This window comes from Prunus mume, linkage group LG1 (assembly GCF_029339155.1).
Source record: "Prunus mume cultivar Tortuosa linkage group LG1, ASM2933915v1, whole genome shotgun sequence".
Lineage (NCBI taxonomy): Eukaryota > Viridiplantae > Streptophyta > Magnoliopsida > Rosales > Rosaceae > Prunus > Prunus mume.
Window position 1 is genome coordinate 12336776 of NC_142698.1, and position 23250 is coordinate 12360025.

Consider the following 23250-nt stretch of genomic DNA (forward strand, 5'->3'; position numbering starts at 1 on the left):
CATCTGTTGTTAGAAAAGAAAGGATCAGCTAAATGAAAACAAATTTTTAAATTTTTTTTTTAAAGAAAAAACAAGGAAAGAAAAATGGCTGGTTGATTATATGTTCTGTTTGGTTTGTGAGAAACGCTGGGAAACATGATAGAAATATTGTTCTATAGCTTAGATTATCCGAGTTTTCTTCGGAAACAAGGGTATTAAAATGCAATTTGATTAACAGTATATCTCAAGCAAAAATAATTCCATGGAGCTCTGCTGCTCGCTCCGACTTTGATGTTTCATTTGAGTTGAGCATGCTAGACTGGACGTGAAAAAATTGATTCAGGGAATCAGTGCCGATGTGCCCTTTCACTTGGTCACTTTGTGCTTGCTAGAGTGGGAGAGCCAAAAATTGAAAGAAAGGAACTTTCATAAAAAAATTGGAAGAAAGAAACTTAAGTGTTTTATTCAGCAAAATCTTGACAAGTTACAACTGAAAAGTTTGGCCACTAGAATTACAATGGAAACTTCCATGCCATGTTGCTGCATTAATAAGAACCAATCTTTAATGAGATATGTGACCAAAAAAAAATCTTTAATGAGATGATGAAGCAGAACTACTTAGTGGCAGTGGCAATGTGAAAAATCAAATTCATGTTTGAATTTTGGCCTTTACATCACTAATGAATTGACATAAGTTCTTCTGTGATGACCCATTTACAGCCAACCCATCCTCCAATTTTTGCCTCATCTTCTTGATCTCCTTCTGCAATCCATCACCCAACCTTCCACTCATCAGACGGTTGATCTTCTCTGCTACCTCCATCCTTGTAATGGGTTTAATCCCATCACAAAGATTGAGTCCAATCCCCCAATCATCAACTACACGTTTCCTATTGGTGGTTTGGTCAGTCAATATAGGATAACACAACATTGGAACACCACACCACATACTTTCCAGTATGGAATTCCATCCACAATGAGTCAAGAACCCTCCTATTGCTGGATTTGAAAGCACCTCAATCTGAGAGCACCATGGCACAATCATCCCTCTATCTTTAATCTCATCTTCAAATCCAACGGGTAGGATCGAGGTTTCAAGTTCACCATGACTTATAGTATCAGGGCGTAGCACCCAAATGAAACTCACTCTACTAAGCAAAAGCCCATGAGCTATTTCTTCTACCACATTCTTAGTAACTTGAGCGTAGCTTCCAAATGAAATATACAGAACTGAACCAGGAGGCTTGGCATTGAGCCATTCTGTACAGTCAAACTCGGAGATGAGGTTGGTTGCCACCACCACACTCTTGGTGGCTTTACTGGGGAAGACAGGGCCAATTGCATATGTGGGTTGCTTCTCTTGCAAGGCTAGAAGGGACTGGGATTCGAGTTCTTGCACTGTGTTACACAAAATAAAATTTGCATTTGTAACTTGTTGGAAGGCCTTGTATAGGATTCTGTGAGCTGCTGTTGATGTATTAGTAGCTTGTAGGTGTGATACCAAGTCCTTTGGTTCAATAGCCTGCACACCAGGTATGTAATCGATCGTGTCCTCGCGATTATCTAATAAATCAACCAGAAAAATCAGATATACATAATGAAAAATCTTCTCGTCTTTTTTATTGACAATCTGATAGCATAACATGTTGGATATGAGAAGGTTATTACTCACCATGAGAACCAAAATGACCATTTTTTCTGAGGAGGTCCATGTGATAGTAGATGCACAAGACGAAAGCTGTTTCAGTCCAGAAGGAAATGTAGACAAGGTTATACTTGTTGGCTATGGTTGCTGGCCAGGTGTGGAAGGTATCAGCAATCAAGCAACTGATTGAAGGGTCAGATTGGACTAACTTTCCAACAAGTTCATCAACATGTGCAGGGAAGACATGCAATAGACCCTCAAGATATTGATCAAGATTCTGAGACCGGTTGAAGGCTAGTGGAAAACCGTCACTCACTGTTCTGTAGCGAATGTCTAGACCAGACTTTCGCGCTGCAGCAAAGATGTCTTCTTGACCTTCACTGCCATTGGATTCGGATTTGGTTATCTGGTGGTGAATAATTTGGGTGTTGACAAAAGTGATGGTGAAACCATTTGAGGCAAGCTTCAAGGCCAGATGGGTAAATGGGATAACATGGCCTTGGCGAGGGAGAGGCACCATGATTGCATGAGGCTTTGAATGCTTGTCCTCCATGGCTCCCTCTGTGTCTGTTTCTCTCTCTGTTTGTGAGTTTGTGGCTCTGTGTGCTTATACAAATACACACACAAAGTTTTGTTTTCTTTCTTAGGATAAGGGGTGGTGGGGCAGAAGTCTAATTTTCCACAAACTGTTTTTAAACTATAAACAAAACAGTGTCTTTCTAAACCAAGAAAATGAATCACACTTTGGATTCTTGTCGACAAAAATCAAAAGATTCACCGACAATATTCTCAAAGTAGTGGAAAGACTCATTATAATTTGGTTTTGTGCTAATTTAGAGGTTGCGCTAATGACAAAGATGACAAAGAAATGAGGAAGCAGAACCACACAGTAGCAATGTGGAAGTCACACTCGTTTTTGAATTTCAGCCTTTACATCAGTCAAACAATATGGGTAGAATATTTTTCAGATATATTTCATTCTCCGAAAGGAGGTATTTATAATACAAGGTTACAAACCATACTAGGGTTATACTAGGAAATAAGAAAAATCATAATTACATAATATCTATACAAAAAGGAAACAAATTAATAAAATCCTAATAGAATAAGAAAGAAATATCCTAATAAGACTAGGATATCTCGCCAACACTCCCCCTCAAGTTGGAGCAAAGATGTCACGCATGCCCAACTTGTGAAGCGAGTTGTGGAAGATACTAGTAGAAACAGCCTTCGTAAGGACATCTGCTAATTGATACTCAGAACTGATGAATGGGAAGGAAACAAGCTTTGTACAATCATGTTGTACAGGGTTATGAGCAATTGCAATCGCAGCCTTATTATCGCAATATAAATCCATAGGTTTCTTAGGCCCAAAGCCAAGATCTCTCAATAACCTCCTCAACCACAGTAACTCACATACACCATGGGCCATTCCACGATACTCGGCCTCAGCACTAGATCGAGACACCACCTTTTGTTTCTTGCTTCTCCAAGTAACAAGATTACCACCAACAAACGTAAAATACCCAGACGTAGAACGTCTATCAGTAGCCGAACCTGCCCAATCAGCATCGGTGTATCCTTCCACATCTGTATGACCATACTTGGAAAACATTAACCCTTTTCCAGGAGTTACTTTCGGATACCTCAAGATGCGCATTACAGCACCCATATGATCTTCATTAGGAGAATGCATAAACTAACTCACTACACTCACTGCATATGCAATATCAGGACGTGTATGAGATAAATAAATCAATTTCCCCACAAGTCGTTGATGATAACGCTCTTTATCTGTAGGGACTTGATCAGGATACAACCCCAACTTATGATTCTGTTCACTAGGGTTATCAATTGGTTTACAATCTAACATTCCAGTCTATGCAAGTAAATCCAAAATATATTTTCTTTGAGACAGAAAAACACCATGTTTAGATCTAGAAACTTCAATCCCAAGAAAGTACTTCAAATCACCCAATGACTTCATCTCAAACTCGGAAGCCAGATACTTCTGAAGATTTTGCATTTCTGCCTGATCATCTCCAGTCACAATCATATCATCAACATAAATAATTAAAGCTATCAATTTACCTTTATGACGCTTTAGAAACAAAGTATGGTCTGAGTTACTTTGTACATACCCAAATTTCTTCATAGATGCTGCAAATCTCCCAAACCAGGCTCTTGGGGACTGCTTTAATCCATATAAAAACTTCCGCAGCTTACACACAACACCCTCCTTAGAGGTTACAGGAATAACATGAGGGAGATCTATGTAAATCTCCTCTTTAGATTGGTAGCCACAATACTTTTTGTGGGTTATTGGGGGAAACAGGGCCAACTGCATATGTGGGTTGCTTCTCTTGCAAGGCTGAAAGGGTGTTTGATTCAAGTTCTTGTACTGTATTACACAAAATAAAATCTGCCCTTTGCACTTCATGGAATGCCTTGTGTAGGGCTCGGTGCATCGGTGTTGATATATCAGCTTCTTGGAGGTGTGACATCAAGTCCTTTGGTTCAATAGCCTGCACCCCAGGTATATAATCGATGGTGTCCTCTCGATTATCTAATACACCAACCAAAAAAATTGAGATTCGTAATAGGATGTTTTCTCTTGTCAAAATGTCAATATGAAGTATTGATCAGTGAATTCTTTTAAAACTTGTGATTTTAATTGACAATCTAGCAACATAACATGTAAGACGTGAGAACAAGACTGCAATGTAAGAATGTAATGTAATCAAAGCTCATGCGAATTTATGTGAAAGTTATTACATACCATGTGAACCATAATGACCACGTTCTCTGAGGAGATCCAAGTGATAGTAGATGCTTAAGACTAGAGGTGGTTGAGTCCAGAAGGAAATATTGACAAGGTTGTATTTGTTGGCTATGGTTGCTGACCATGGGTGGAAGGTATCAGCAATCAAGCAAGTGACCGAGGGGTCAGATCGGACTAAATTTCCAACAAGTTCATCAACATGGGCAGGGAAGACATGCAAAGGCCCTCAACAGCTTGGTTGTGGTTCTGAAATCGGTTGAAAGCTAGTGGAAAACCATCACTCACGGTCTTGTAGCGTATGTCTAGGCCTGACTTTCATGCTGTGGCAAAGTTGTCATCTTGATCTTCAGTGTCATTGGGTTGGGATTTGGTTATCTGGTGGTGAATGTGTTGGGTGTTGACAAAAGTGATGGTGAAATCATTTGATGCAAGCTTCATGGCCAGATGGGTATGTGGGAGAAGATGGCCTTGGAGAGGCATAGGCACCATGATAGCATGAGGCTGTGAATGCTTGTCCTCCATGGCTCTCTCAGTGTGTGCATCTCTCTATGTCTGCGAGTATGTGGTCATTTATCGGCGCGAGAGAGAGGGCAAGTGCCGAAATCACAAAAGCTAATGGACCGATGAAAGCTAAAGCACATCTTTTGCAATGTGTGGTCAGATGAGGTCAACTGCTTTTAGCACGTGGCGTGGGGCTAATGTTCCAACTTCCCACAAACTATTTTTAGAATTTAAACAAACAGTATCTTCTTTAATCAGAGATTGGAACTCAACTCAATAATATTGATTTAAAACATGATAATAGATCCACAGATATGCCACATTCTTGTGTATTTTGGATTTCACATTGCTAATGAAGCGTTTTATGCTAATGATGATCTAATGACAATCAGATGATGAAGCAGAAGCACAAGATTGTGGCAATGCGGAAGTCAGTTTCGTGTCTGAACTTTGTTCTTTACATCACTTATGAATTGAAAGAAATTCTTCTGTGATGACCCATTTAAAGCCAACGCATCCTGCATTGTTTGCCTTACAATTTTTATCTCCTTCTGCAAACCATGGCCCAATTTTCCACTCATCACATGGTTGATCTTCTCTGCCACCTCCAGTCTTGTGATGGGTTTTACCCCATCACAAATATTCAGTCCAATGCCCCAATCATCAACTACTAGTTTCCTATTAGTGATTTGGTCAGTCCATAGAGGAAAACACAGCATGGGAACACCACACCACATACTTTCAAGTATGGAATTCCATCCACAATGCGTTAAGAACCCTCCCACTGCCGGATGTGAAAGCACCTTAATCTGAGAGCACCATGGCACTATCATCCCTCTGTCTTTAATCTCATCGTCAAATCCAACGGGTAGGATATTGGTTTCTTCATAACTTGTAGTGTCAGGGCGAAGTACCCAGATGAAGCTCACTTTACTAAGCAAAAGTCCATGAGCTATTTCCTCAATATCTTTTGTAGTAACTTGAGCATAACTACCAAATGAAATAAACAAAACTGAACCATGAGGCTTGGCATTGAGCCATTGAGTACAGTCAAACTCAGACATCAGATTGGTAGCCACAATACTCTTAGTAGTTTTACTGGGGAAGACAGGGCCAATTGCATATGTGGGCTGCTTCTCATGCAAGGCTGAAAGGGTCTCAGATTCAAGTTCTTGCACTGCATTAATCAAAATAAAATCTGCTCTTTTAACTTCATGGAATGCCTTGTAAATGATTCTGAGCATTGGGGATAATAAATCAGTAGTTTGGAGATGTGACATCAAGTCTTTTGGTTCAATTGCCTGCACACCCGGTATGTAATCGATGATGTCCTCGCGTTTATCTAATAAGTCAACCCAAAAAAACACAGATACATGTAGTTATATAACTTTGCTAATGTTCATGTCATCATGCTGTGAATCTAGTAGACTAAACATTCGAACAAGACTCCACGCAATCAAATGGTTTAAACTTTAGATTGACAATGTGAGATTTCATGTTGTTAAATTAACTAGACACCATTCCATATGCAAGTTAAGCAAAAGTTTGGGGGATTTATGAGAGGGAGCATACCATGAAAACCAAAATGACCATTTTGTCTGAGGAGGTCCAAGTGATAGTAGATACTTAGGACTAAAGCTGGTTGAGTCCAAAAGGAAACATTGACAAGGTTGTACTTGTTGGCTATGGTTTCTGGCCAGGTGTGGAAGGTATCAGCAATAAAGCAAGTGATTGAGGGGTCAGATAGGACTAAATCTCCAACCAGTTCATCAACATGGGCAGGGTAGACATGTAAATGACCCTCAAGAAATTGGTCAAGGTTCTGAAATCGGTTGAAAGCTAGTGGAAAGCCATCACTCACTGTTTTGTAGCGTATGTCCAGTCCGGCCTTGCGCGCTGCGGCAAAGATGTCATCTTGTTTAGTTTTGTTGTTGGGTTGGGATTTGGTTATCTGGTGGTGAATATATTGAGTGTTGACAAAAGTGATGGTGAAACCATTTGAAGCAAGCTTCACTGCCAGATTGGTAAATGGGATAACATGGCCTTGGAGAGGGAGAGGTACCAAGATTGCATGAGGTTTTGTGCATTGATTGTCCTCCTCCATGGCTCTGTTTCTGTGTGTGCTTGAGGAAGTAGGCAAGTTCTGAAATCACAAAAATCTGATATGTGGCCAGATGACTCCCATTCAGTGGAGTCAACTATTTTTAGCAGATAACATGAAGGGGTGTATTATCTTTTATTTCTATCTGGTAAGACCAAATTTCTTGTAACCTCTGGTTTGCTCCATGATTCAACAAGTTGACTCACCTCCCCTCCTTTTATTCTCTTTTTTGAATAAACAATTCAGTGAGAGACAAACTTGGACCACTCTTTCAAAAGGTTCACTAACCACCAAGGCAACTACAAAAAGAACCCAACAAAGACTTCATATATATATATATATATATATATCCATTTAACTCCCTCATCACACATGGAACCCATCAAGATAACCCTTTTCATATGCCACTTACGTGCTAATTTGAAACACAATTTCTTTTCAAGTTCATGTGGTTGTTTCCATCTTTCTAAAACTAATGTGGAAGTCATATTCGTCTCTTTCGTAATTTTCCAATCATCAGATTGGTTGGTAGGCAGTACAATTGTCTTTTGTAATCAGCCACTTACATATATAATTGATATCCTCTTTACATCTCATATCTGTAATTAGGCCAAAGTATGATTTTAATCCGTGTAGTTTGATTGAAATTTCACTCTAATCTATATAGTTTCAAATTTCAATTGTTGTGATTTAAACCCATGTAGTTTACTATATCATTTCAATTCAAAACGGAATTCAAGAACAATATGACTTATCTGGTCAATTATTTCGACATAATTACCACGCATCACTTTTTTCCATTGCAAAATCATACTTTGGCAATCTCATTGATGAAGTTAAGGGGTGATTCACTTTGTTTCAGAAGATTTCTATCTCTTATTTTCCTATTTTTCACCCCGAAAAAAAAAAATTTCATACTTCGGCCTAATAATTATGCAGTAAAACTCCAAAAGTAAAATATATATGTAAGTTTCCTTTTGTCTGGTTATATAATCGATGGGTCCTTCCTTGTCATCACTGTGACTATTATTAGGCTTAGTGATAATTCAAGCACATCACCTAAGCTGTATAGGGATCTGGTTGCTATATAAAGCTTGGCTAATCTTGATGCCTCATGCCCGCTCTGAGCTCCAAAGTGCTTGGGAAAAATCCTTTTTCTCTCTTCTTTTTCTTTTCTTTTCTTTTCTCTTTGGTTTGAACCTTCTCCCAAGTTTGAGCTGCAGATATCTTGCACTTATAGGTCATCTCTCTCTCTCTCTTTCTCTCGCTCTCTCACTCACACCCACAGATGGAAAACAATACTTCAAACATCCTCATGCTGTCATATTTCCCTACCCTCTACAAGTAATCCCAGCCGTCCATCTTGCCATAAAGCTTGCATCAAAAGGCATCACAGTCACCTTTGTCAACACTCAAGCAGTTCACCACCAGATAGTAAAGTCCCACGCCATGGAAGATGATAATATTTTCAATGGGGTTCGTCAATCTGGCCTAGACATACGTTATGTAACAATCAACGATGGCTTCCCGGTTGAATTTCGATCGATCTCTCAACCACGACCAGTTTTGGGAGAGTGTTCTACATGATTTCCCAGCTCATGTTGATGAGCTTCTAGCAAAACTAGTCCTCTCCAACCCACCAGTCAATTGCTTGATATCAGATACTTTCTTTGAGTGGACAACAAACATAGCCAAAAAGTATAACCTAGTCACTGTCACCTAGACCTCCTCAACAAAAATGGTCATGGTCATTTTACTTCTCATGGTAAGTACCCTTTTCTCCAAGTAACTCTCTGATACATAACTATCTCTTGTATCCGACAATACAATAATACTAGCTAATCACTGTTAATATGGATCATTGATTACAATATTGTGGTCCAGATTGATAGTATATCAACATAACATATCAAATATCTAGCATGACAACAATATTTTGTATTCATGTATAGTTTGTGTGTGTAATATTAGCTAATCCTCGCCAAGACACGATCAATTACATACCGGGTGTACGCACAATTGAACCAAAGGACTTGTCATCGTACCTTCAACCTAATGATTACACTTCACCAATACACCGGATCATAGTCAAGGCCTTTGAGAAAATTAAAAACGCAGATTTCATTCTTTGTAACACAGTCCAAGAGCTTGAATCTGAGACCATTTCAGCCTTGCAAGAAAGGCAACAAATATATTCAATTGGACCAATATTTCCCCCCGGGTTCACCAAGAGCCGTGTGGCCACAAGCCTGTGGTCCGAGTCAGATTGCATCCAATGGCTCAGCACTAGGTCACGTGGCTCAGTTTTGTACGTGTCATTTGGTAGCTATGCTCATGCTAGCAAAAGAGAGATCGAGGAAATAGCCAATGGGCTTTTGCTCAGCAAAGTTGGTTTTATTTGGGTACTTCGTCCTGATATAGTCAGCTCTGACGAACCCGAAATCCTACCCGTTGGATTTGAAGATGAGATCAAAGATCAAGAGCAGGGGTTGATTGTGCCATGGTGCTCTCAGATTGAGGTGATCTCACACCCTGCAATTGGAGGCTTCATAACACATTGTGGATGGAATTCAATATTGGAAAGCATATGGTGCAATCTTCCCTTGTTGTGTTTTCCTTTGTTGACTGACCAATTCACTAATAGGAAATTAGTGGTGGATGATTGGAGGGTTGGGCTTAATCTTTGTGACCAAAAACCAATCACAAAGGAGGAAGTGGCAGAGAAGATCAGCCGTCTGATGAGTGGAAAATCAGCTGATGAATTGAGGAGGAATGTCAAGGAGGTCAGAAAAGCATTGGAGGGTGCATTGGCTATTGGTGGGTCATCATACAGAAATCTTGATCAGTTCATAGATGGTGTGAAGGCTAAAGTCCAAGAGAAAACTGGGTTTGGCTTCAAGAACACTGAAGTTTCCTAGTTTTTCAAACATTCCAAATACTATTTTGTCGGTTGGATTTGATCAAATGTTTTAAAAAAAAAAACTGTAAGAACATGGTCTCTAGGTTTTTGTGAAGAAGGTACTTTTGGTTTGTTTTATCGATAAATTATGGCCTATTGTGCCTCTTACGTAAACTGTTTGTCCATTCCATCCCATGAATGGAAAGATTGCACTCGGTGTTTCGCTTTGTGGTTGCCTTCCGTCACATTTCCGTTTTAATATTGAATTGATTTTTGAGTTGCGTTAGAATTAATCGCTCACGCACGTATAAAATATTTTTAATATTTATTATAAGTGGGGTAACATTTGGTCATATTAGGCTCTTATGGGTGAGGTCCGACACAACACCTGAAATAAATAAATATTCTTAACTATTTGGGGTGTATTTAATTGGAATTTTAAAAGATTATTTTGGAATAAATAAGTCTTGTGGTATTCAATTAAGACTTTTAAATAATCTAAACAAGTCTTGTGGTATTCCATTACGTGCCAGTTTGACATTGCTTATTTGGGGTGATATGTGATTTTTTAAAAAATTTGGGAAGCCCAGACCGTTTAGTAAACTATGAGAAAATCACTTATTATTAAAAATTGATGTGAGAGAAAGCCATAAGGAAAAGCAGCTAATGAAGTGCTTTCGTTTTCGATTATGTAGGAATCAGTTTTGAAGAGGCGTTAGATTTAATGATTATACGATAATCATTTTTTGATTATGCGGGAATCGATACCAACAACACTTTTAACAAAAAGTTTACCAAACGTCAAACTGCTTTCTCTCACAAAGAAATTTGACAGATTATTTTCACAGCACAGTAATGCCAAACTGACTATTATAATTTTTAAATGAGGGTGTCGAAATCCAGTGGTATTCAATCAAGACTTTAAACAAGTAACAAAAAGTTTTATGGTATTCAAAAACTTACTAATTTCGACAGATTTTTTTAAATATGAGATTGTGTGAGATTTTTTAGTGAAATGTATAAATACCAAGCCCTATCTCAAATCCCACCATAACCCATTGGATTTTTAACGTGGGATTTTTTTTTTTCTCTCTCTACCTGCTGAAGAAGATGAACAACAAAGCAAGCAGCAAGCCCAAGCCGAGCTTTTCCCAGACACCCACCAACTTCATATGCTAAAAATAACAACAGGGAATTGTTGAACTCCTTGGCGCCAAGCCAAAGCACATGTTTCCCAGCCAAGAAACCCAAAAAACCCAATATTCCAACAAAAATAAGAAACATAAAAGAGCAAGTAGACATTTGACCCTAAAATCTAGCGTGGTAGGTGTTTGTGATTATGTCCCAATGACCCAGGTTCCTTTTTTTTTTTTTTGAAGTTGCAATTCATTGCAAACCCTCAAAGGGGTAGAGAACAATACAAACAAAGCCGAGCAAAAGCACCGGCCATAAAACTAATAGAAAACAAATATGAACAAACCTAGCTAAACTAGTACAGTATAACACGAAGATCATGTTCCCGAGCCAAAAACTAAAATGTCAAAAGCCAACAAAAAGGCATTTAGCCCCCATAAAGGCATATATGAGTTAAGCAAAAGTTTGGGAGATTTATGAGAGGGTGCATACCATGAAAACCAAAATGACCATTTTGTCTGAGGAGGTCCAAGTGATAGTAGATGCTTAAGACTAAAGTTGGTTGAGTCCAAAAGGGAACATTGACAAGGTTGTACTTGTTGGCTATGGTTTCTAGCCAGGTGTGGAAGGTATCAGCAATAAAGCAAGTGATTGAGGGGTCAGATTGGACTAAATCTCCAACCAGTTCATCAACATGGGCAGGGTAGACATGTAAATGACCCTCAAGAAATTGGTCAAGGTTTTGAAATCGGTTAAAGGCTAGTGGAAAACCATCACACACTGTTTTGTAGCGTATGTCAAGTCCGGACTTGCGCGCTGCGGGCAAAGATGTCATCTTGTTCAGTTTTGTTGTTGGGTTGGGATTTGGTTATCTGGTGGTGAATGTATTGAGTGTTGATAAAAGTGATGGTGAAACCATTTGAAGCAAGCTTCACTGCCAGATTGGTAAATGGGATAACATGGCCTTGGAGAGGGAGAGGTACCAAGATTGCATGAGGCTTTGTGCACTGAGTGTCCTCCTCCATGGCTCTGTTTCTGTGTGTGCTTGAGGAAGTAGGCAAGTTCTGAAATCACAAAAATCTGATATGTGGCCAGATGACTCCCATTCAGTGAAGCAACTATTTTTAGCAGATAACATAAAGCGGTGTATTATCTTTTATTTATATATGGTAAGACAATATTCCAAATTTCTTGTAACCTCTGGTTCGCTCCATATTTCAACAAGTTGCCTCGCCTCACCTCCTTTTATTCTCTTCTTTTGAATAAACAATTCAGTGAGAGAAACTTGGACCGCTCTTTCACAAGGTTCACTAACCAACAAGGCAACTACTATTATAACCCGACAAAGACTTCCATCACACATGGATGATGGAACCCATCAAGATAAAGCCCTTTCATATGGTTCCCTGACGAACAAGACAAACTACAAAAGTAACCCAACTCTGACCAAAAAAATACTTTATTCAGACCCCAAAAAAGGACTCAACAGAAGAAGTAATCTTGGATTTCCTTAAATCAATTCATTAGATAATCGATGCTGTCCTCACGATTAACTAATAAATCAACCAATAAAAACAGAAGCATGTAAATAGTATCAATAAGTTTATGTCGTTAGACTGTCAATCTAAACTAAAAAAGTCGAGCAAGACTCAACACAATCAAGGCTCAAGGAGATTTGAATAGGGAGAGGTACCATGATTGCACGAGGCTTTGAATTGTCCAAGCCAAAATATGTTTTCGGTCCATGTAGGATGGGCAAAGTTTTATTTTGGTACATGTAATTTTAATTTTTGCAATTGTTGGAATGCAAATTGAAAGACATTTGGTTAGTTTCATCGTATTTCAACGGCACGTATATGAGGTTTTTTACACCTCTAAAAGTCTAATTTATCCTAACATATGCCACTTACGTGCTAATTTGAAACACAATTTCTTTTCAAGTTACAGATTTTTTAAACCTATAAATTGAAACACAATTTCTTTTCAAGTTACAGATTTTTTACACCTATAAATTGAAACACATTTCTTTTCAAGTTCATGTGGTTGTTACCATCTTTCTAAGACTAAAGTGTGTGCTAGTATTGGCATCATAGCGTTGCTGGGTTGAAAGGCCACCACCGTCTCTTCAGGGAGTGTTGGAAGCGGATGGTCTTCCAGGACCACCAAACTAATGTTCTTATCTATATTTTGTACTAAGTTAGCCTCTCCACTTGCTTGCTTTGGCTGAGTGTGTGCTGGCTTAGTTAATATGTTCCGTTCGTGGCCTTTGGCTCTTCATGAAGTTCCTTTTCGTCCCAAAAAAAAAAGTGACCGTGATGAGGAAGTCATGTTCATGTCTTTTGTAATTTTCCAATCATCGGATTGGTTGGTAGGCATTACAATCATGTCTTTGGTGGGAGAAAGACTTTCATGCAATGAAAATGACAGAAACGGGAATATCACATGCCATTGTGTTTTTTGCCAAGGATAGTAAAACAGTGATATCCCCGATGCAAGTAAATTTTTCTGCTTTAGTGGGGTTTATTGGTGAAGTGACATGCCTTGAATTGTCGACCATCCTCAGTAGAATCATCCATCCAATGAATTAAAAAGGGTTAATTACTATAATTAGATCAAAGACGTCACACATCATACTTTGGCAATCTCATTGATGAAGTTAAGGGGTGATTCACTTTGTTTCAGAAGATTTCTATCTCTTATATTCCTAGATGTTGTAATATATTGTAGCTCACAAACTTGCTGCTCATGCTATTAAATATTAGGATGTTGTAATATGGGATGAAGACGTCCTCTTGGTTGGAATTTTTTGCACTGAATGAACCCCCTTGAATTTACTCAATGAAAATATTATCCTATTTTTCACCCAGAAAAATAATTCATACTTTGGCCTAATAATTATGCAGTAAAACTATATATATATATATATATATATATATATATTATATGTAAGTTTCCTTTTGTCTGGTTATATCATTGATGGGTCCTTCCTTATCATTACTGTGACTATTCTTAGGCATAGTGACAATTCAAGCACATCACCTAAGCTGTATAGGGATCTGGTTGCTATATAGAGCTTGGCTAATCTTGATGCCTCATGCCCTGCTCTGAGCTCCAAAGTGTTTGGGCAAAATCTTTTTTCTTTCTTCTTCTTCTTTTCTTTTATTTTCTTTTTTCTTTGAACCGTCTCCCAAGTTTGAGCTGCAGATATCTTGCACTTATAGGTCATCTCTCTCTCGCTCTCTCACTCACACCCACAGATGGAAAACAATACTTCAAAACATCCTCACGTTGTCCTGTTTGCCTACCCTCTGCAAGGCCATGTAATCCCAGCCGTCCATCTTGCCATAAAGCTTGCATCAAAGGGCATCACAGTCACCTTTGTCAACACTGAAGCAGTTCACCACCAGACAGTCAAGTCCCACGCCATGGAAGATGATAATATTTTCAAGGGGGTTCTTCAATCTGGCCTAGACATACGTTATGTAACAATCAATGATGGCTTCCCAGTCGAATTCGATCGATCTCTCAACCACGACCAGTTTTGGGAGAGTGTTATACATGATTTCCCAGCTCAAGTTGATGAGCTTCTAGCAAAACTAGTCCTCTCCAACCCACCAGTCAATTGCTTGATATCAGATACTTTCTTTGAGTGGACAACAAACATAGCCAAAAAGTATAACCTAGTCACTGTCTCATTCTGGACCGAACCAGCTCTGGTCTTCAACCTCTACTATCACCTAGACCTCCTCAACAAAAATGGTCATGGTCATTTTACTTCTCATGGTAAGTACCCTTTTCTCCAAGTAACTCTCTGATACACAACTCTCTTGTATCCGACAATACAATAATACTAGCTAATCACTGTTAATATGGATAATTGATTACAATATTGTGGTCCAGATTGATAGTATATCAACATAACATATTAAATATCTAGCATGACAACAATATTTTGTATTCATGTATAGTTTGTGTGTGTAACATTAGCTAATCCTCGCCAAGACACGATCAATTACATACCGGGTGTACGCGCAATTGAACCAAAGGACTTATCATCGTACCTTCAACCTAATGATTACACTTCACCAATACACCGGATCATAGTCAAGGCCTTTGAGAAAATTAAAAACGCGGATTTCATTCTTTGTAACACAGTCCAAGAGCTTGAATCTGAGACCATTTCAGCCTTGCAAGAAAGGCAACAAATATATTCAATTGGACCAATATTTCCCCCCGGGTTCACCAAGAGCCGTGTGGCCACAAGCCTGTGGTCCGAGTCAGATTGCATCCAATGGCTCAGCACTAGGTCACGTGGCTCAGTTTTGTACGTGTCATTTGGTAGCTATGCTCATGCTAGCAAAAGAGAGATCGAGGAAATAGCCAATGGGCTTTTGCTCAGCAAAGTTGGTTTTATTTGGGTACTTCGTCCTGATATAGTCAGCTCTGACGAACCCGAAATCCTACCCGTTGGATTTGAAGATGAGATCAAAGATCAAGAGCAGGGGTTGATTGTGCCATGGTGCTCTCAGATTGAGGTGATCTCACACCCTGCAATTGGAGGCTTCATAACACATTGTGGATGGAATTCAATATTGGAAAGCATATGGTGCAATCTTCCCTTGTTGTGTTTTCCTTTGTTGACTGACCAATTCACTAATAGGAAATTAGTGGTGGATGATTGGAGGGTTGGGCTTAATCTTTGTGACCAAAAACCAATCACAAAGGAGGAAGTGGCAGAGAAGATCAGCCGTCTGATGAGTGGAAAATCAGCTGATGAATTGAGGAGGAATGTCAAGGAGGTCAGAAAAGCATTGGAGGGTGCATTGGCTATTGGTGGGTCATCATACAGAAATCTTGATCAGTTCATAGATGGTGTGAAGGCTAAAGTCCAAGAGAAAACTGGGTTTGGCTTCAAGAACACTGAAGTTTCCTAGTTTTTCAAACATTCCAAATACTATTTTGTCGGTTGGATTTGATCAAATGTTTTAAAAAAAAAAACTGTAAGAACATGGTCTCTAGGTTTTTGTGAAGAAGGTACTTTTGGTTTGTTTTATCGATAAATTATGGCCTATTGTGCCTCTTACGTAAACTGTTTGTCCATTCCTATCCCATGAATGGAAAGATTGCACTCGGTGTGTCGCTTTGTGGTTGCCTTCCGTCACATTTCCGTTTTAATATTGAATTGATTTTTGAGTTGCGTTAGATTTAATCGCTCACGCACGCATGAAATATTTTTAATATTTATTATAAGTTGGGTAACATTTGGTTGTATTAAGAAACCATTCATTATTCATATAAGTCAAATATATGAGTCAAATATATATGAGGGTGCATGTGATGTTATCGTTGACCTTTCTACACATACCAATAAGGCTTCAAACCTATCTTCCTTCTCAAATTCAAGTTTTTTTGTAAAAGAAAATGAAACTAATGAAATAAACAGCTGCTTGCACATGAGATCTACACTGGACTAGGGGAAGGAAGTTTATTTTGAGCAATCTGATTCCGATTCTAAGGGGACTTGGTGCTAGACAATTATCGCTTAAATTTAGTGGACTTTTTTTTTATCCCTAAATAGTCTTTTAAAATCTTAATTGAATACACCCCCTAAGTTATCAACTATTTACTCTCTTTAAGCCGTATTTGGAATTATGCAAATTCCAGCATTCACTTTCTTAAACAGGGGTTAAAGGATGGAACTTTATCCATCTTCTTAAATGACAGATAATTAAGGGTTCACTTGGGTTAATCACTAATACGAATTCAATGTTTTATTGGTAGAAAAATGGATTTGGTAATTAGTAAGATTTATTTTACAATTTTAGAATCGATTTCAATCGGTTGGGTTGATATAAATTGAATCAAATTGTAGTTGTTAGTTAAGCATTCGTTCGCATCGACGGCTGTGATTGTATTTAATACAATACAACAAGATGATGAGAAGTCGGCCATACTTACGAGATGTCGTCAGCACTTGGGTCACTGAACGGCCAGTCGTTGCCGATGTGAAACCAAAAAGCCCAATAACTTCACCGCCAAAATAAAATAAAGAAAAACCCAATAACCAACCAGCCTGTAATTCTAGAAGAAAAAGAAGGAAAATAGTATGGAGCCCAATTTGATTGGACTAAGGTTTTGTTTAGTCGGAGTCCACCTTCAGACTCAGATGAAAACAAGGACTTGGAATAGAAGATTCTAGAAATTTTAAAAATGTGCCCATTAATTTTTAAGTATTAAGATTTATTAGTCATCTTTAAGGTAATGAATGAATAATCCAAAAGAGAGAATAATTAGAGTTTCTCTCTATATCCTCTTGATTGATTTCTCCTCATCCACGTGTATTTTTGTCCTCTAATTATGTTGTGGGTATTCATGGTAAAATACTTATATTTATTCTTGTTGTATTTTTATTTTTCATATAAACAAAAAATAAAAACAAAAACCAATTATGTTAACACATATATGTGTGTGCTCCTCGTGCTGTATCCGAATTTGAGCTCCTCCTCAACATTAGAGTAGTTAGAATAACATTTTGTAAAAACAAAAAATAACAAAACTATTCGAAAAACCCTTCTATAGAGAATTGCCTATCCCTCTTTTAAAAATCCATTTTTATTATTGACCTTGCAATTAAATATTGCAAAAGAAATAAATTCCTAGCAAAAAAAATTAAAGGGAAAAGAAAATATTTGTAGGTATACAAAAAGAAATAGAATTTCCATTCCAAAAATAACAATGAGAGAAAAAAAGAAAGAAAGTAGAAGCCAGAGCTTGAATAATATTCCAGAACTAAAAAGGAAGTAAACCAAAACCAAAACATTTCTTTCCTAACAAGAAAAGGAGTTACCTTCGCTTATAAATATCCCAAACCCCCCATCTCTCACCAAATTGCTTTTAGCTACTCTTCCGCTCTCTCTCTCTTCGAACTCTTCAATCGACAAAACAATCTCAGACTCTCTCTCTCTTCGTCTACTTGGGTCTTCTCTGCTCCATCTTCACGATGACTGACAAGGCTGAATCTTCAGACTCGTAATTACCCAGATCCCTGTTTAATTCAACTGGGTTCTACTCTGTGCTTCGATTGCATTTAAGTTTTTTTCTTTTGGGATTTTCTGGGTTTTGATGCGATTTTGCTTTTCTTGTTTGTTTGTTGCAGTAAGGGAACGAAAAGGGACTTCAGCACGGCGATCCTTGAGCGCAAGAAGGCTGCGAATCGGCTTGTTGTGGATGATGCTATCAACGATGACAACTCGGTCGTCGCGCTCCATCCAGATACCATGGAGAAGCTCCAGCTCTTTCGTGGTGACACAATCTTGATAAAGGTTCGATTTTTGCATCATGTTATATATATGCGAAAGATGAAATGTTGATAGAATTTTGCTTACAAGGGTTTTCTAGTTAGGGCTGATAGGAATTACGGTTTTGGGTAGTGAGTGAATGCTGTAATTGTATCTGGGTTGGCAGGTTTTCTGTATTTTATTTGGGATCTGGGAACTGGGTGTGTTCTGCTGTCTGAAGTGTTGGGATTCTTGTATCGAAATTCTGTTAGATGGTTACTCCTTGCTTTTCTACTGATGTAGAACTCTACTATTAAAAACAATTTTATTGTATTTATTTACATGTTGGAATTGGCTTTTTCACAAGGTTCCAAAATTAGGCATTTAGAGAAGGGGTGTTGTGATTTAATATGGATGCCTTTCTTTCTATCCTCTTCTTTTGAAACTGTGCATGCGATGTTGTGGTTTGGTTGGCTTAGTATTGTCATTGGCTGTTCAGATCTTGGGCTTAATAGCATGAACTCTCCCTAAACTTTATTGTTCTGCATGTGCTTGGGATTATAAAGATAAACGGCAACTAACTTTTCGTGTTTATATATTTTTATTGGTGTTTAGGGAAAGAAAAGGAAGGATACAATCTGCATTGCCCTGGCTGATGATACATGTGAGGAACCAAAGATAAGGATGAACAAGGTTGTCAGAAGCAACCTAAGGGTTAGGCTGGGGGATGTTGTTTCTGTTCACCAATGTGCTGATGTCAAGTATGGAAAGCGTGTCCACATTCTTCCTGTGGATGACACTATTGAAGGGGTCACTGGAAATCTGTTTGATGCATACTTGAAACGTGAGTTTCTAACCCTTGTTATTCTCAGGTGCAACTGGAGCTAAAATTTGTAGCACATCATGAATTTAAAAAAAGTTTGCTTTTGTTTGAAACTCTATCTTTCCTAGTAAGCTATGTCAATATCAACATCAATTGCAACCCCAACTCTTGAAAGCTTCTGTTCAGTAATATCTGTATGCACAGGGTACTTATAATTGCAAAAATGGAGACAGTGTTTGATCATATTATTACTTCATAGATGCTTGCATGCTGAGAAATTTGATGCTTTTCCTTTAAAGAGTTGAATCAATTGATAGTGTCCAAGTTGAAGAGGATGTTACAACTCGTAATTTAATTGGTGGTGTTCAGATTTAAAGAGTATATGATTAGGGGAAAATGGTTTAGTAATATATCCTTGTTGTGTCACACCTACTGTATATAGAGATTCAGTATATTGTCACCATTGATTTTGGATTTATATTCGATTATAAGTTTCTGTTTAAAATATATTTTAGCTATTACTGATAGTTATGAGAACTAAAATGGTTTTACCAAGAAGTTCTTGTTTAATTCTTTGCAGCATGCATTTTTACCAAATCTCGTCTACTTTTGCAGCTTATTTCCTGGAGGCCTACCGTCCAGTGAGGAAGGGTGATCTCTTCCTTGTGAGAGGAGGAATGAGGAGTGTAGAATTTAAGGTTATTGAAACGGACCCTTCTGAGTACTGTGTGGTCGCTCCCGACACTGAAATCTTCTGTGAGGGGGAGCCTGTGAAAAGGGAGGATGAGGAGAGATTAAATGAGGTTGGCTATGATGATGTTGGTGGAGTTAGGAAACAGATGGCTCAGATTCGTGAATTAGTGGAGCTGCCACTGAGGCATCCTCAACTATTTAAATCGATTGGTGTGAAACCACCAAAGGGTATTCTGCTGTATGGACCTCCTGGATCGGGTAAGACTCTAATTGCCCGAGCTGTGGCTAATGAAACCGGGGCATTCTTTTTCTGCATCAATGGACCTGAAATCATGTCAAAATTGGCTGGGGAGAGTGAAAGCAATCTCAGGAAAGCTTTTGAGGAAGCAGAGAAGAATGCACCATCAATTATCTTTATTGATGAAATTGATTCAATTGCTCCCAAGAGAGAGAAGACACATGGAGAAGTTGAGAGGAGGATTGTTTCCCAGCTCTTGACGCTCATGGATGGACTGAAGTCTCGTGCACATGTAATTGTTATGGGGGCTACAAATCGGCCAAACAGTATTGATCCAGCTCTCAGAAGGTTTGGAAGATTTGATAGGGAAATAGATATTGGTGTACCAGATGAAGTTGGGCGTCTCGAGGTTGTCCGTATTCATACAAAGAACATGAAGCTTGCTGAAGATGTAATGTCAAATACAATCTTTTTCTTTTTCAACCTTTTTTTCCCATATTTCAGAAAGTTCTTACGTAATGTTTTGGACTTTTATTGCCCAGGTTGATTTGGAAAAGATAGCTAAGGACACACATGGTTATGTTGGTGCTGATCTAGCTGCTTTGTGTACTGAGGCTGCTCTTCAATGCATCAGAGAGAAGATGGATGTGATTGACTTAGAAGATGAGGAAATAGATGCTGAGATCCTGAATTCAATGGCAGTGACAAATGAGCACTTCAAGACTGCTCTTGGCACAAGCAACCCATCTGCTCTTCGTGAAACAGTAAGTATTTACATTTTGTTTCAAGTGACAGTTTTGTTTTGATTATTAGACGCCTTGTGTGCATTGGAGGAAACTCATAATTTCATGTTTTTGATTGGCCAGGTTGTTGAAGTGCCCAATGTTAGCTGGGAAGATATTGGAGGTCTTGACAATGTTAAGCGAGAACTTCAAGAGGTAATTGAGTTTACTACAATGGGTTGATCTTACAAAACTTCATTTATCTCATTTTTCTTTGTTACTTATAATATCTATTTCTGTATTATCTTGTCATGCAGACTGTTCAGTATCCTGTTGAGCATCCTGAGAAATTTGAGAAATTTGGAATGTCACCTTCAAAGGGAGTTCTTTTCTATGGTCCTCCTGGATGTGGTAAAACTCTTCTCGCCAAAGCTATTGCCAATGAGTGTCAAGCAAACTTCATCAGTGTCAAGGGACCTGAATTGCTAACGATGTGGTTTGGAGAGAGTGAGGCCAATGTGAGGGAAATTTTCGACAAGGCCCGTGGGTCTGCTCCATGTGTCCTGTTCTTTGATGAACTCGATTCCATTGCTACTCAGGTTTGAACCACTCTTTATGTAAAACCATTTCTTGTTACTGATGCCTGGTTACTAATTTGCATATTGTAATTAACAATAAGTTTTATTTGGAAATATAAAAAAGGTTTGCACCATCATTTAACAATGACTAAATAGGAGAAAACTTAGCATTCTGTTACAGAAACAACAGTAGGTTTAATTTGGAAAAATAAAAAAGCTTTGCACCATAATTTAGCAATGAGTAAATAGGAAAAAACTTGGCATTCTTTGTCCGAAACTTGAAATGTTAGTTCTGTTTCGTAGATTATCTGGACTTCTAATTTTTACTGTGGGGCTCTGCAACTATTGGCACAGCCTCAGCAGAAAGCTCTGTGACAAGAATTTCTGCAGTATTTTCCTTTGGGCCCTTATCTGATGTGTTTATCCATCTATATGCTTATTACTTTCATTTCTACAACTTGCAGAGGGGTAGTAGCGTAGGTGATGCTGGGGGTGCAGCTGACAGGGTTTTGAACCAACTCCTTACAGAAATGGACGGAATGACTGCTAAGAAAACTGTTTTCATTATTGGGGCCACCAACAGACCTGACATTATAGACCCTGCACTTCTACGTCCAGGACGTCTGGATCAGTTAATTTACATCCCTCTCCCTGATGAGGAATCTCGCTTTCAAATATTCAAATCATGTTTGAGGAAATCTCCAGTTTCCAAAGATGTGGACATCAGAGCACTTGCCAAGTACACCCAAGGATTCAGTGGTGCTGATATAACTGAAATATGCCAGCGTGCTTGCAAATATGCCATTAGAGAGAATATTGAGAAGGTATGATATTGCAGTGTTCATAGATACTTGGATCAACTTTGTGTCACTTTGGAGGAATGTAAAGACTTCTTTCTCTGGATCCATTTCTGAATAACCATTGTTTTCTAATCTTGCAGGATATCGAGAGGGAGAGGAGGAGAAGCGAGAATCCTGAGGCGATGGAGGAGGATGTTGATGACGAAGTAGCAGAGATCAGGGCAGCTCATTTTGAGGAGTCAATGAAGTATGCTCGTAGGAGTGTTAGTGATGCTGATATCCGCAAATACCAGGCATTTGCGCAGACATTGCAGCAGTCAAGAGGGTTTGGAACCGAGTTCAGGTTCGCAGACAATCCTTCTAGTGCAGCCGCTGGATCCGACCCTTTTGCAACTGTTGCTGCTGGGGCTGATGAAGATGACCTTTACAACTAGGATAGTCTCTCATTACGCGTCTTTTTCATGTTTGAATTTCAACTTTGCATTTTGTATTCCATTGATGATGTGGTAGAACCGTGGAAGTGCCCATTTAATCACATTATTGTATCCAGAAAGGCCTCGGGGTTTCCAGCCATTGGGTGACCCCTGGATACTACGAAGTTTAAAACAGTGTTAATTATTTTCTTTTAAGATTATAATGGATAATTAAAAAACACAGCAGGTTTTACTTCAGGTGTTGTGAACAGTGTTTGATGTTATCTGCTAATTTTTCACCTTGAGTTTTACTTTTATATTTTAATCCCTATTGTTTCTTTTCTGTTTTCTTCTTTTCCCTCACCTCATCCCCAAACTTCAGTCGGTCCCTTCACTGTTCGATTTTTATGCCTGATTGTGATTAGTCTTTACAGGTTTTTCCTTTTCTCGGTTATTATGAATTCAGAGTAGAATAGGAGAAATTGGATAAGAACTTAGGTAAAGATAAAGTAGCTGATTTTGGTAGATTTGGAATCATCAATTATTTTTTACTTTTCAACTTATAAAAACCATCATCAGTTCGGAGTAGGTACCACCAATTACCTTTTGTTTTAAACAAAAACAAAAACGAACTAGAAGATTATGCTACACAAACAGAGAAATTC

General features: G+C 38.5%; 4 protein-coding genes and 2 pseudogenes across 6 annotated transcripts; 3 read left to right on the forward strand and 3 right to left on the reverse strand.

Annotated features, from left to right (window-relative positions):
• Positions 1 to 408: 408 nt before the first annotated feature.
• On the reverse strand, positions 409 to 2569 carry LOC103342163 (UDP-glycosyltransferase 86A1-like). The gene is made up of 2 exons (XM_008245760.2): positions 1652 to 2569; positions 409 to 1542 (listed from the first exon to the last, which is right to left on the reverse strand). The coding sequence occupies exons 1-2, from the start codon at positions 2175 to 2177 to the stop codon at positions 629 to 631; spliced, it is 1440 nt and encodes a 479-aa protein (XP_008243982.1). The 5' UTR covers positions 2178 to 2569; the 3' UTR covers positions 409 to 628.
• A 1108-nt stretch (positions 2570 to 3677) lies between these two features.
• Positions 3678 to 5028, reverse strand: LOC103342162 (UDP-glycosyltransferase 86A1-like; annotated as a pseudogene). Its single transcript, XR_016126991.1, has 2 exons — positions 4404 to 5028; positions 3678 to 4190 (listed from the first exon to the last, which is right to left on the reverse strand). The product of XR_016126991.1 is annotated as a UDP-glycosyltransferase 86A1-like (transcript).
• Positions 5029 to 5169: 141 nt separating this feature from the next.
• Positions 5170 to 7179, reverse strand: LOC103342161 (UDP-glycosyltransferase 86A1-like). Its single transcript, XM_008245759.2, has 2 exons — positions 6480 to 7179; positions 5170 to 6249 (listed from the first exon to the last, which is right to left on the reverse strand). Exons 1-2 carry the CDS (start codon positions 7009 to 7011, stop codon positions 5339 to 5341), a joined length of 1443 nt encoding a protein of 480 aa, XP_008243981.2. The 5' UTR covers positions 7012 to 7179; the 3' UTR covers positions 5170 to 5338.
• Positions 7180 to 8093: 914 nt separating this feature from the next.
• Positions 8094 to 10081, forward strand: LOC103342265 (UDP-glycosyltransferase 86A1-like; annotated as a pseudogene). The gene is made up of 2 exons (XR_016126988.1): positions 8094 to 8773; positions 8980 to 10081. The product of XR_016126988.1 is annotated as a UDP-glycosyltransferase 86A1-like (transcript).
• Positions 10082 to 14083: 4002 nt separating this feature from the next.
• On the forward strand, positions 14084 to 16202 carry LOC103342160 (UDP-glycosyltransferase 86A1-like). The gene is made up of 2 exons (XM_008245758.3): positions 14084 to 14824; positions 15029 to 16202. Exons 1-2 carry the CDS (start codon positions 14299 to 14301, stop codon positions 15973 to 15975), a joined length of 1473 nt encoding a protein of 490 aa, XP_008243980.2. The 5' UTR covers positions 14084 to 14298; the 3' UTR covers positions 15976 to 16202.
• Positions 16203 to 17532: 1330 nt separating this feature from the next.
• Positions 17533 to 22843, forward strand: LOC103342159 (cell division control protein 48 homolog D). Its single transcript, XM_089052374.1, has 9 exons — positions 17533 to 18070; positions 18198 to 18363; positions 18934 to 19162; positions 19757 to 20523; positions 20615 to 20836; positions 20939 to 21010; positions 21112 to 21393; positions 21837 to 22196; positions 22313 to 22843. Exons 1-9 carry the CDS (start codon positions 18042 to 18044, stop codon positions 22604 to 22606), a joined length of 2421 nt encoding a protein of 806 aa, XP_088908500.1. The 5' UTR covers positions 17533 to 18041; the 3' UTR covers positions 22607 to 22843.
• Positions 22844 to 23250: the final 407 nt, after the last annotated feature.